This window comes from Antrostomus carolinensis, unplaced genomic scaffold (genome assembly GCF_000700745.2).
Source record: "Antrostomus carolinensis isolate BGI_N321 unplaced genomic scaffold, ASM70074v2 scaffold22341, whole genome shotgun sequence".
NCBI classification, from domain to species: domain Eukaryota; kingdom Metazoa; phylum Chordata; class Aves; order Caprimulgiformes; family Caprimulgidae; genus Antrostomus; species Antrostomus carolinensis.
This window is the reverse complement of record NW_010295132.1, coordinates 9267-21752: the sequence shown is the minus strand read 5'-3', so window position 1 is coordinate 21752 and position 12486 is coordinate 9267. Positions and strand designations below refer to the sequence as shown.

The following is a 12486-nucleotide window of genomic DNA, read 5'->3' as shown; positions in this document are numbered from 1 at the left end:
TTGGACTCAATGATTTAAAAGGTCTTTTCTAACCCAGACAGTTGTATGATTTAATCCTGCAGTGCAGTATCACCACAGAATTCTGTGAAAGCCTTGCAGTTAGAACAGGAAAGACTTAAACAAAACCCCACCTGGTTGGGGGGTGCCAGCTCTGCTTGTTTGTTGTGTAAACTTGGTGAAGCACACTGTGAGGTGCTGTGAGTTGAAAGCATGTCGATGTTCCAAAGCTATAAAACCTTCATGAATGTCAGCAGGTTTTTCACATATAATTATAGTGAGGTGCACAAGAACGGCCTGTAAAATGGGAAGCTTGGATCACAACGCTGTTTTACCTATTTTACAGTGGCTTCAGAGCATGGAGAGGCTGCTGGTGTACTTGGGCATGAGTGTGAAAACTTGGCAGTCAGTGTTGCTGATAAGCAAGGTTTAAATTTAACTTAGAAATGGGCCCACTTGTGTAAAAAAACAAAAAAAAAACAAAAAAAAAACCCAAAACAAAACAAAAAAAAAACCCAACCCACACCCAAAAAACCAATCCAAAACTAAATAAATGAACAACACCCCCCTCCCCCTCAAAAAAAAACCAAAACCAAAAACCAACCAACAAAAAACAAACCAACACAAAAAAAACCCCAAAAACCCAAACCAACTCAGTCCTGGTCCTGATTGCTTCATGGTTTGTTTCTTTTTTTTTTATTAAAATAAAGCTTTATGGATCAACAACTGTCGAAGTTCTAAACTGAATGGAAATTTGTGCCTTCTTTTTACCAACTGTAGAGACAGTTTGTAGCATAATGTCTCTGAATACTTGTTTTGCTGGCATTTAAGGTTGAAGGCAGCATCTCGCCTATGTGCTTGTTAGCAGTTCAGAATAAGCTGTTAAAATCTGAAGAGAATTTATGTGCATTCTAAAAGAAATATCTTAATGGAGCATGGATCTTCCACTTAGTACTTCTGATAAGTGCTTATTTTGCTAGAGTGATGCTTAAGGTTAATGTTAAATCTTCTCTTTAGGTTTACCCTTACTTGTGCAAAGAACAATTGCAAGAACTATAGTACTTCAAGAAAGCATTGGTAAGGGTCGCTTTGGAGAAGTCTGGCGAGGGAAGTGGAGAGGAGAAGAAGTTGCTGTGAAGATCTTCTCTTCGAGAGAGGAACGCTCGTGGTTTCGTGAAGCAGAAATTTATCAAACAGTTATGCTACGGCATGAAAACATCCTTGGATTTATAGCTGCAGACAACAAAGGTTAGTGATACTATGAATTAATTTTACTGATTGTGTACCAGATCAGAATAGATGGTAAGTGGAGGCGAAAATAAAGTTGTTAGGATTCAATTAAGAATAGAAAAAAAAAAAAATTGTTACTAGAACATTTCAGGGTTTGGCAGGCTTTTCATTGGTTTAATGAAGGAAAAAGTACATTTTTCATTTTTCTGGAAAACATGCTTTATTTAAATCTTAAAAAAAAAAAACAAAACCAAACCCAAAACCCAACAAACCATATTTAATGAGGTGTAATTTCTGCAAGCAAGTTAAAATACTGGTGCAGTTTGGTATCAAAAAGGAGATGCCTTATGCTGTCAGCTCACACATCTACAGGATGCCTGTACTTTCCTGATAGCCTAATAAGATAGATGTGTGGGACCAAAAGAGATCATGTCTAATCCTCTTGTCCTAATATAATGTGGGTAGTAGAGGACTGATTTTTAAGGCTGAGATAGAAGCTACTCATTTAGAACTCTGGTTAGAAAAAAAAAAAATGGAAAAGGGGAATGAATTCTTTGTTCCTAGTATTAAGAAAATTGTACCTGTTTCCTGAAGCTCTCCTGATAAGCCTTTAAGTATTCACTAAGAGAAACAGTTTAATAATTTCTTCAACTTGATTTGTTGCAGTTTCAGTCAGGTGAAGGTTTCTTGGGTTTTCCTGCAGTCCAATTTAAGATGTGAAAATTTGGCAAAACCAACAAAAGTTTTGAATTTCTTACAGTAAGGGAGCTAAAATGTTTGCTGTTTCAGTTATTTTAACCTGAAATTACTTATTTCACCACAAATGGCCTTTGACTTTTTTGCAAAGAAAGCATTAACAAATACTCTGTCACCTTAGGGAGGAGTCAGGAATCCACACGTCCCGAATTGTGAAAGGCCTCTCAGTTTTGTGGGAAGCTTCTAAATTATTTTGGTGTAGTTGAAGTATACATGTAAATAGAGTTCTTTTTAATTATCACTAAATTAATTTCAAGTTTTTATGTGATTCTGTGGAATTGGAACAGAAGCCAAGAAGTTGTGCAGAACACTTCCCTTCTCCAGGAAGGGGTTAGCTATAGCTAACTTGCTCCTAACAGATGTTTGTGCAACTTTCTAACCCCCAAGAGCTTGCAGCTCTACTGCATACCAGGCAACTGTTTTTTTTCTGCAGCTTGCTATTAGAAACTGTCTTACTTCCAGGGCTAAAGTTGTATTGGATGGGTTTGTTCTGATGGACCTAATAAAGCATCTGAAGCCTGGGTTTAAAATTAGTAGATGAGTTGCATTAAAGGCATAAATGAAGATCCATCTCTGCAGAAGCCTTTGGTACTGTGTCTCACTGAACAGCCTAAAGGATATATTGCAATATCTCAGCTCTAACTTTTAACAAAATCTCTCTATGGTTAAGCATACCAGACTCCCATTTTGCCCCAAAACCATACAGCTTGTCCCAAAAATACCTCCTCTGCACAATTATAAAGTGTATGCAGAAGGTTTCCTAAACTAGTGGGTTCCTAAAATAATTTCCTGATTGCTGGCTCAGGTTCCAGATGTAATAGGTTGAAATTTCATTTGACTTGGTCATCTCTAGGTTCCTTGTAATATAATACAATGTGATATAAAATTGTTTCTGTTTTTTATTGTTAATATGCTGCATGTACAAAGAAAAAAATCCCTATTTGATAGCTCATGCCATTATTTGAGGCTTTAGGGCAAGTCTCTTCTGTTTTCTTGGGAACTACTTGGTAATTGGTTTACAAAAAATGGATAAAGTGTTTTGAAAATGTTGCTATTCCTGACTGTTTTTTAATAGTATTTTGGATGAGTAGATGTGAAAACTGGATTATTATTTTTAGTATTATTAATTATTTATTATTATTTTTAACCCACCAATGCAGAATTCCCTGTATAACCTTCTGCATTCTCTCATTAAGAAAATACATACGCACCATTCTCTTTCTGAGTTAAGCATTCAGAAACCCTGAATATTCAAGGAGGTTCATACTTCAACTCTTGTTTAGAATACTTTGGGCCACCTCTCCCATTAAATGGGAGAATATTGGGACCTTTATGGAGGTAGTTCTTCCCCTTTAGCAGGTGTGCTGTCCTGGTACTCTGAAAAGAGCAAGAGTATCAGCATGGCTTTAGAGACTAGTAGTACCAGCATCTAAATAATAATAACAAACTGTTAATAGGTGCTTTTTAAGCTAACTGATAAATGCTTGTGAGGTGCCAGGTGCAAGATGAAGTACTAGTTGACAGCAGTAGTAGCTGTGAAGGGTTTGAGTGCTTCAGGAGTCCTACAGCCTAGCTGGAATGCACAAAGCAAAGACTGCAGGGTCTCAGACACACAGATTCTTACAAAGATGCCTGCAGAGATCCGGCAGGATAAGGACTTCCTTGTGCAATCCCAGTTCAGTGCTTGCTGACAGCTTCAGTCATACATGGAGAAGAATTCTCAGTAGGAGGTCCTTGTGCATCCATCATGAATGCTGAGGACTTGTATCTCCTGACACGCAGTTTGTGGTGTAAACATGGGCCCGTGTCATGCTGCAGTTCTTGCAGCAGTAAAGGCATTAATGAGGTCTCTCCTCTTAACACAACTGCATGTTTTTCACAGATAAACATGTTTCTGGGGAACATCTGGCTGGCCCTGGTAGTTGTAAAATTGGCAGCACGCCTTTGGGTAAAGGGTGCACGTATTGATTGGAAAGTGTTTACAAGCGCAGATAGATCGGCTGAGTCAGTGGGGTTCAGCTCAGATGGTGGAGTCAGAAAGCTTGTGACTTGAACTGCTGCCTTCCCTCCTTGTTCTAGGACACTGTTCAGACATTCCACGTGCCTTAATGGCACATGCTCCTCCTCTGCTTCCCCACAGCTGTCTGCTGTTCACAAGGCTGTAAGAGCTGGTCCAGTCCGTCTGTTTTCCCATTCCAAAATTTATTGGGAAGTAGGTGCTGCTGTTAAGCCAGCTTGAGGGCTGAGAAGCAGTGAATGATTTTTTTTAACTGCAGTTGTTCTATCTGGCTAGCATGTTTGTGTTCTGGGAAGCTCTTCACTTAGCCAGGAGTATATGCTAACTTTCAAATCGTGCTAGGTCAGGGAAATTACTTTCTGGGCCCGTCTGTTGCCTTGTTCCGAACCACCTAAACAGTTTTGTTCTTTCTAACCTAGATTGTAATTGTATTTTAATTGTAATTTAATTGTAAAGTGTATCAGGGACTACTTACCTACACTGTTCTACTAGCAGAAGAGCAGTGGTCGCAACCTCCACTGACAGTACTAAAGGTTTCCCTGGATTAGCTGTCTGTAACCGTAACTGTCTGTAGTCATGTTAGGAGTAAGGTGAAGTCTTGTACTGCACACTTTCACATAACTATGCACTAAAATACTTTGGCCTTGCTGTTCCTTTCCTTACTTGAAAGCTGCACTTCCCCAGGTGAAAGCTCTATTCAGTCAGGCTACCTTCCCGTGTCCTCGAGGTAGGTCCTCAAGAATGATGTTAGGAGAGAAATGAGCAGAACTCCTTCCTCTTGAGAAAAGTGGTGTTTGAGCCATTTATTCTTTTTGACACTCTGGCTTTAGCCTGAAAGAAGGAATTTGACTGGAAGATTTTGCTAATCTACACAGCTCAAGTGCTTTTCATCAATTTAATCAGATTACTGTCTCAAAGTGATAGAGTCAAGCTGTTTAACTAACAAAATATCTGTTAAAAAAAGTCTGTTAAATATATAATAATATAAATATGTCTGTTTTAATGTCTGTTAAAATATCCTCTTCCAGCCACCGACAACAGTGTTTTCCCTGACTTCTCCCTGAATATCTCAGTTCTAAGAGTTTTCTAGTTATAGATCCCATCTGTATCTGATCTTTTCACTGCTTTTTCTCTATTTTTTTTCCCTGTTACATTATCTGCATGGTAAAAAAAGGCAAACGTATCCCAGTCTGCTTTGAAACGCTCCACTACATGACACTAAAGAACACATGCGATTATGCAGTTCCTGTAACTTCTTTTAAGCATTTAACTTGGAACTTAAGGCTGCGGCTCAAAACTCAGGTACCAAGCGATACTGTCGTACCTTAAAACTTAGTATTTGGTTTAAAAACAAGTGTGTACCAAGTCCAAATTTTTGGTTTGCTAGTACCAATGTGGAAAAAAAAAAAAGGCATTTTGAACTTAGTGAATTCAGTCAGTTCAATTTTAATTGAAACTTGATGATATATTTGATAAAGCAATTCTTATAAATTCCTTTATTCAAGCGGCAGCTTGTCTAAGATGGATGTTGCTTGGACTTCACTAATGTTTTTCTCAAACTGGAATCAGTCTTCTAACAATGAATCTGAAAACTGCTTTACTCAATTTTAAATGTTAGAACTGCAAAAGAAGAACCTTTTACTTGAGTGATGTGGATGGTCTAAATACTTTCAGGTTTCTTGCAAACAGATGAAGTAACCTTAATTAATCTCTTAAACAGGTTTGTAAGAACGTACATAAATTTTTGTAATGTTCTTGAACATCCTGAAATTGCTTGAGATTCTTGATCATGGTGTGTAAATGAACTAAATGAGGTTACCTTGTCATGGAAGGCTGTGTGTAATTACTGTGTGTAATTACTACTGAGTGTAATTACTTTTTCTTACCTGATAATGCAAATCCTGCGATTGAAAGCTTCATGGCAGATGCTGTTTACTGTGCAGCCAAAAATACTCAGGGTCATGTTAATTATTACTTGGTAATAATTAACTACTGTCAACAGTGTAAGAAGACTTAAGTTCATGGTAACATTTGTTCTGCCTAGATTGCTAAACAATTGTGTAGCTTGTCAAATAGAGCAAGGTAAAGAAAATGTAGTATGTCCCATCCAATAGCTGAACATTGTACTTATTGCGGCATTTCAGCTTGTCTATAATTAATATTACTCATACAATCTTGGATGTAACACTGTCCCTTCTTAAAATCTGGTTGGAGGGCCACAGATATGACATACAACAGGAAAGAACCATGGCCTCTCAGAATGGATAGTAAGCCCAGCTTTCTATTTTCTCCTGTGGAAGGAAGGTAAAACCAGACTGAATATTAAGACTTGCAGGTAATAAGTAAGATAAAACTGAAGTAGAAGGGTCTGTAATCAGCAGCATATTCTCTGCTTAGGTGGGCACTTAGAGTTAAGAGGGCAAAAACTTTATGCAAAAACACTATAATCTTCATTCAGTGCAATGAGAATACTTCAGAAATTTTGTGATGTCTTTAAAAGACACAATAGGTCTGGTAGACTACTTAAAATTAGATTACAAATTTCCCTACTTATTGGTTTCTAGTTTAGACACCTGCTCAGATATCCCATTCATAAGAAACCGGAGAAGAAATCAAATAAAGAATCAAGTAATGAGTATGTGTAGCTAATGCCTGGGAGAGGATTATTTCAGACAGTGTGGGGTCATAACTGATGAGGCAGTAGAATAAAACCGAGTGAAGATACTGTTCTAAACTGGTTAAGTTAGTTTATTTTGAACTTCTACAGCTTTTTGGAGCTCTTTGACTATATGTATTTGAGAGCACCTTTTATATACCTGTTTCTAATGGTTCTGTAAAACTGGTTCAGTGAAGGTAATATTGTTGGATTGACCTTCCAGAGACCATAATTCTTTTTGGAAAAAGTCGTGTTTAATAGTATGCAGAGTTCTACATATTCATGCTTGGATATGCAAAGCAGCAAAAGAAGCAACTGCTCTAATTGTAAAATAATTGAAGATATAAAAAAAATAATATTTTAATTTCCTTTTTTAAAACACAAAGCTTAGGAGTCAGTTCTATGGGCTTATTATAAGAAGCTTCCCACTGCGGTAACAGCTTTCTAATAGTCTTTTACTGGTTAGAGCATTTGACTCCTTGCTTTTGCCTGTTTAACAACTTGTTTGAGACTATTCTTTGAATGTAGCAAGGCAGAATTCTTTCTTTTGTGAGAATTGTTTGAATGTAGATTAGGCTTTTACCCTGAAGCATTTTTTAATTACTGGTTTTTAAATTATTTTGATGACATCACTGGCCTCCCCAGGAACATCCAAGTAGAAGGGATGCTTGAAAGTTTTACTGAGCACCAAAGAGCTTATTTAAAGTTAAGCACAAGTACTTCTATAAAGGTAGTTCCTGCCAGTCTGTAGACTAGGCATTTTGTGCCTCTGACTCTTCTGGGCCAAGTATGTTCTTTGAGGGGACCAAAGGAAGAGGGGAAGGAAATGTAAGAGTCTCCTATTTGGAAACTAAAAATGTTTAGGTATGTTTGTGATAGGAACTACTGAATTCTTTTCTCTCCTTCCTAATCTTCATGTTTAGCTCTTGAGTATGCATTTTGATAATCCTTGGGGACTGACACATAATGAGGTGCCTTTTTGGCTTGTGCTGAGTTTTCTTATGTGTTCTCAGGGAATAGTGGCTGTATAATTCAGGATTGAAGTCCAACTGAAATCTTTTATGGGATAGTTAGTCTTTCGAAGAGATGAAAGATTCTTCTACAGAAGTAGCTAGCTATAAAAACACTTTCCAGATCTGCCACATGAGAGTTGCTTTTATAACAAAACAAATTTGGAAAACCTGTGGTGTGGCAAGATTGTTCTTTTCTTGGTATATTTCTACTTCTTAAGTTAAAAACAAAAAAACCCCAAAAAACAAACAAACAAAAAAAAACCAACAAAAAACAAACCACCTTTTGCCCCTCTCCTGAATTCCTTTAACAGCCTCCTCTCTGTGGCTTAAACTTCCAAGGCATTTTGTGTCCACTAGTTTAATAGTGTCAACAGTTTAGTTCTTATCTGTCATTTGTGTGTGTTGGGATATCTGCAAATATATTCTGGCCCGTTTTGTTTTTCGTAGTTCAGTGAAAAATCACATAGCAAACTAGTTTTCCCATAATCAGTGGGTTTTTTATTCTCTTTACCCTTGTGCCTCCTGAAAACCTCAATTTTGGCCAGCAGCTTAGAGGTCACTGCAGGTGGAATTTGACTTTGTTTTTGAAGTAATGTCTGAATGCTGCTTGCAAGCTTCTACTCCAGGAGGAAAAATCTGCCAGCTGCTGGTAACTGTGGAAATTGTGTCCCAAGCTGAGGCTTGATAAGTTGTGGGAAGACTGACAGAGTTACGGGGCAAAGCTTGAAAGACATGTTTGTTTTGGTTTTGTTTTTTTTAATGGGTAACCTGGAGAATATTGTACTAGACTGATAGTGATGGGATTAGTTTTGCATCGTGCATACAGCAAGCTGAAAAGGTAGGGGAAGGCAGGGCCTGGCAGATACCCTGAATAATTCACCTCAGAATCATAGCAACATCAGCTTTCCATGGTTTGTCTTTTAGTTTAACTGAAAGAATACTCACTGAGCTGTTCAGAAAGTCTTGTGTGGTAGTGCCAGCCCTTACAGAGCCATTTAAATGTTAGAAGTAAAGATTTAAGAGTCTAACTGACTGAGGTTACTTGCAAAACATAATTAGTAGTTCATGAGCATTACATAAAAGCGGCAGGTACGGTTTGTTTGTCTTTTGCCTGTATGTGTGGTACTCATGACTGTTGTTTTACAGACAATGGTACCTGGACTCAGCTGTGGTTGGTGTCGGACTACCATGAGCATGGATCGCTCTTTGATTACCTGAACAGGTATACAGTAACAGTGGAAGGAATGATCAAATTAGCTTTGTCCACTGCCAGTGGTCTTGCTCATCTTCACATGGAGATTGTTGGCACGCAAGGTAATCTTACAACTATTCAGCCTGTCATGTGAATAATACTGTTAGTTTTGGGGTTTTTTTTAATGACACATACAGAGCTCTTTCGACTGTAATTCTTTTCTTAGTTAGAACATTCACCCTTTCAGGGTGTAGTTGATTTGCACACAACTGCTCACTTATGTCATGAGAAGGCAGCTGAACTCGGCACAGATACCCAAAGCTAATCCCTTGTGGAGCTGACTGAACTGAAAACGGTCTGTTCGAGACCTGTGCTAACTTCTGAACTAATAGAACTTCTGAATTTGGGAGGTTTTGTACCTTCCTTTCTATGGTATATCCAGGTTTTGTGATGTAACAATCCTTCCTACAAAGCACCTCTTAATAGGCACTAAGTAATGGTGACTGTAGGATTTTCTTAACTTTGATTTGAGACAGCACTATGAGTCTATTTTCAGAGATACTAGAAACCTTTTTTTGTGGCAAGTAGCACGTGCATGCAATAAATACTTGCAGGAGGAGGGAAAGGAGCAGTAGAGTGAAGTAGTATGGTAGATATTTAAGGCACTCTTCTGGACAGCCAGCCAGTCCACAGTGAATGATTTCAGGAGTTAACCTTGATGCATATGAAGCAGCAGAACTGGAAGGAATTCTGTAACATCAAAAAAAATCTATACCAGGTTTAGAATAAGAGCAGTTACCTTTTTTTACAGGTGTTTTATTTCTTTTTCTTTTTTTTCCCCCCTTACAGGCAAACCAGCGATTGCACACAGAGATTTGAAATCAAAAAATATACTGGTAAAAAAGAATGGAACATGCTGCATTGCAGACCTAGGACTGGCGGTTAGGCATGACTCAGCAACAGACACAATTGATATTGCCCCAAACCACAGAGTGGGAACAAAGAGGTAAAATCATTAACATCATATGTCAGGCAATTTTTATAATAAAATGCTTTGTGTTTTTTTTTTTTTCTTTTCACACATAGAAGATTTTTGTGGGTACAAATACAAGCAGGAGGAAAAAGGAAATAATGGCAGATTGAGTTCCTAGGCACTTCCTTGCCAGCTGGTAATGTAGTTAGATGGTACGTGCTTAAAAAGCACATTGAATCCTGGCATCTGTTACTAGCATGAGTGAAATACTGAAAACTTGCAAAATATTGTACAGCACAAGTGTATGTTGAAACAGTTAGGAGACTTCATGAATGATAGTTTTAGAGACTTCATTGCTGTATCTTTATTCTTGCCTTGTGTTGCACAGAAATTTTGCTTGTAGCCCAGTCTGGATTGTAAGACAGGATATTGACAGTGAAAGGAAAAAGCTGAATTTAATTTTCAGTGTGAAGCCTATGTGGTCAAACATACAAGGTGTAGAGTCTTGGACACAGGCTTTCATGGGTTCATATTTTTGAGAGAAATAAGAAAACTGAAAAGAGCAGTCATCTTTGTCATCTGATGCATAAATAGATTTAACCCTGGATGAATCAGTATACTCCCTTTCTTTTAAAGGCCTGCTTCTGAACTTGGAAATAGGGATTTTCTTGTCCTCAAAAGAACTCAGACCTGTTTAATTCCGCCAGCACATGTGGAATTAAACCTATTGGCTGTAATTTATTATTGCAGACAATAATAACCAGAAGCTCTTCTGAAGAGAAGATCAGGTCCTTTAGTAATCCGTGCAGCTATGCAGCATACAGACACAGCAGCGCTAACAGCGACCCACAGCAGCAGAGTCATGCCATGTGGGCAGCTTCTTGTCCCTTTGGTGCCTGTAGGTTCAGTGGTATGTCAGAGTGAATTTCTGTGCCTGTCAGAGATGTGTGGCAGCTCAGTGATTCAGGGCTGTACATGATTAACTTCAGCATGTCCCTAGCAGTGTTGGAGAAAATTCTGTGTTGATGTTGCCTAATCTCCAATCCATACATAAAAAATATTTTTTTAATATTTATCAGTTGTGAGTGATACTGTGGGGGAGAGGGTATGGTTGGGGTTTTACAGTGAACCCCTTTAGCTATGGCTTTTTGGAAGAAAAAAAAAAACAACCTTTCTTTTTTAAGGCTGAGTGAACAATAGCTTTTAGAACATGTACTGAAAACTTATTTTACTGACATGTTGCAGAAATTACTTTATTGTAAAGCTCTGCTGTACTAGTCCTTTGTTATCTTTAAAAATACCATAGAAATGGCCAGATGAGGGGGTTTTTTTAACTACTCCTAAATTGCAGAGTACTGGCATTATTCCTTCTCAGAATCTTTGGTAATTATTGTTAGTAAAACAGCAGACTACTTTGGAAGTTGTCATTGCAAACTTAGCTGTGTGCAGGGCACATACCACATGTGACTTTAGTATTTTCTACTACACTTACATGTGAAGAAAAGTGATGTGCAAATCAGTTCTTTCTTTAGTTGTTGGAGAGAGCATCATTTCAGCTGTGTCTGTAGATCCCACTTGTAACACCTCTTCTTGCACAGGTGCTTTTAACTTGCTTGTTCATCTGCCTTAGGCTTCTTCACAAGGGTCAGGCTGTTGTAACTCTCTTGCTGCAGTGGACAGCAGCAGGACTGAGTCTATTTCCCACTTTAAAGACATTAGTCACTTCTACCTCTCTGAAAATTGTTTATTCTCATAAAAGACTTGGTCTCCTCGTCCTCCCTCTTGTGCATTCTCAAGTAAGTAACTCTGCACCTCTAGTAATAAAGTTCAGATCTTACCTGTCCAACGACAGATTTATCTCCCGTTGATTGCCGCTGCTGGTACTTCTTCCGTACATGGAAGCGCTGTGTGCAAGTTCAGAGAGATTTGACTAAGTTTATATTTTTTCTAATGATTGTTGTAAAAATGTATGGTCTAGGGAGCAAGCAAGACTTGCTCTTGCGTGAATGATGCTGAGTCAGACTGATGATCCTTCTCTCTGACTGAATTAGTCTTTATTCCTTTTCTGTTCAGAGATTTAGCTTTAACAGAGGGTGTGAGCTGTGTGCCTTCACAGCTCAGCCTGCAGCATAAAGCAGGGAATGTGAGTTTTTAAATGAGAAGGAAATAGAATCCTTTCTCACCCCCTGAGGCAAATGGGGGCGGGGGGGGGGGAAAGACTGGGGGAAGACTAATTTTTTTGGCATGTGGCCCAGCTGTTACTTTTGGTTGTTGAAACAGACTGTGTTTAAAAGAAGGTTGACTGCAAATTCCACCTGAGCATGGGTGCTTTTCTGCTGTTCACCTAAACCAAATACAGGCGGAATTCAAGCTGTGCTTGTGGAGAACAGGCTTGGTGCAGAGAGCTGTCACACTCAACGTGTTGTGTATGGTCCTGTTTGATGGCACCAAGTTCCCTGTATGTTGTACAAGAAATTTTGGCAATTAATACAGAGTTTTTGGACTAAAGGGTGGGGGGAAGAGGTCAGCAGGCACCCAGAGTTTCGTAAGGCAACGCTCAGCATAATTTATAAACTTCTTTGTAGACTTATAGAATCGTAGAATGGTTTGGGTTGGAAGGGACTTTAAAGCTCATCCAGTTCCAACCCCCCT

At 38.5% G+C, this 12486-nt stretch overlaps 1 protein-coding gene across 1 annotated transcript in view; it reads left to right on the top strand.

Annotated features, from left to right (window-relative positions):
- The first annotated feature begins 991 nt into the window (after positions 1 to 991).
- Positions 992 to 12486, top strand: part of LOC104532631 (TGF-beta receptor type-1) — a 19177-nt gene continuing 7682 nt past the window's right edge. The window contains exons 1-3 of the mRNA XM_010177883.1: positions 992 to 1245; positions 8816 to 8983; positions 9711 to 9867. Coding sequence (XP_010176185.1) covers positions 1197 to 1245; positions 8816 to 8983; positions 9711 to 9867 — 374 coding nt within the window. The 5' untranslated portion in view covers positions 992 to 1196. The remainder of the gene's footprint in view (positions 1246 to 8815; positions 8984 to 9710; positions 9868 to 12486) is intronic.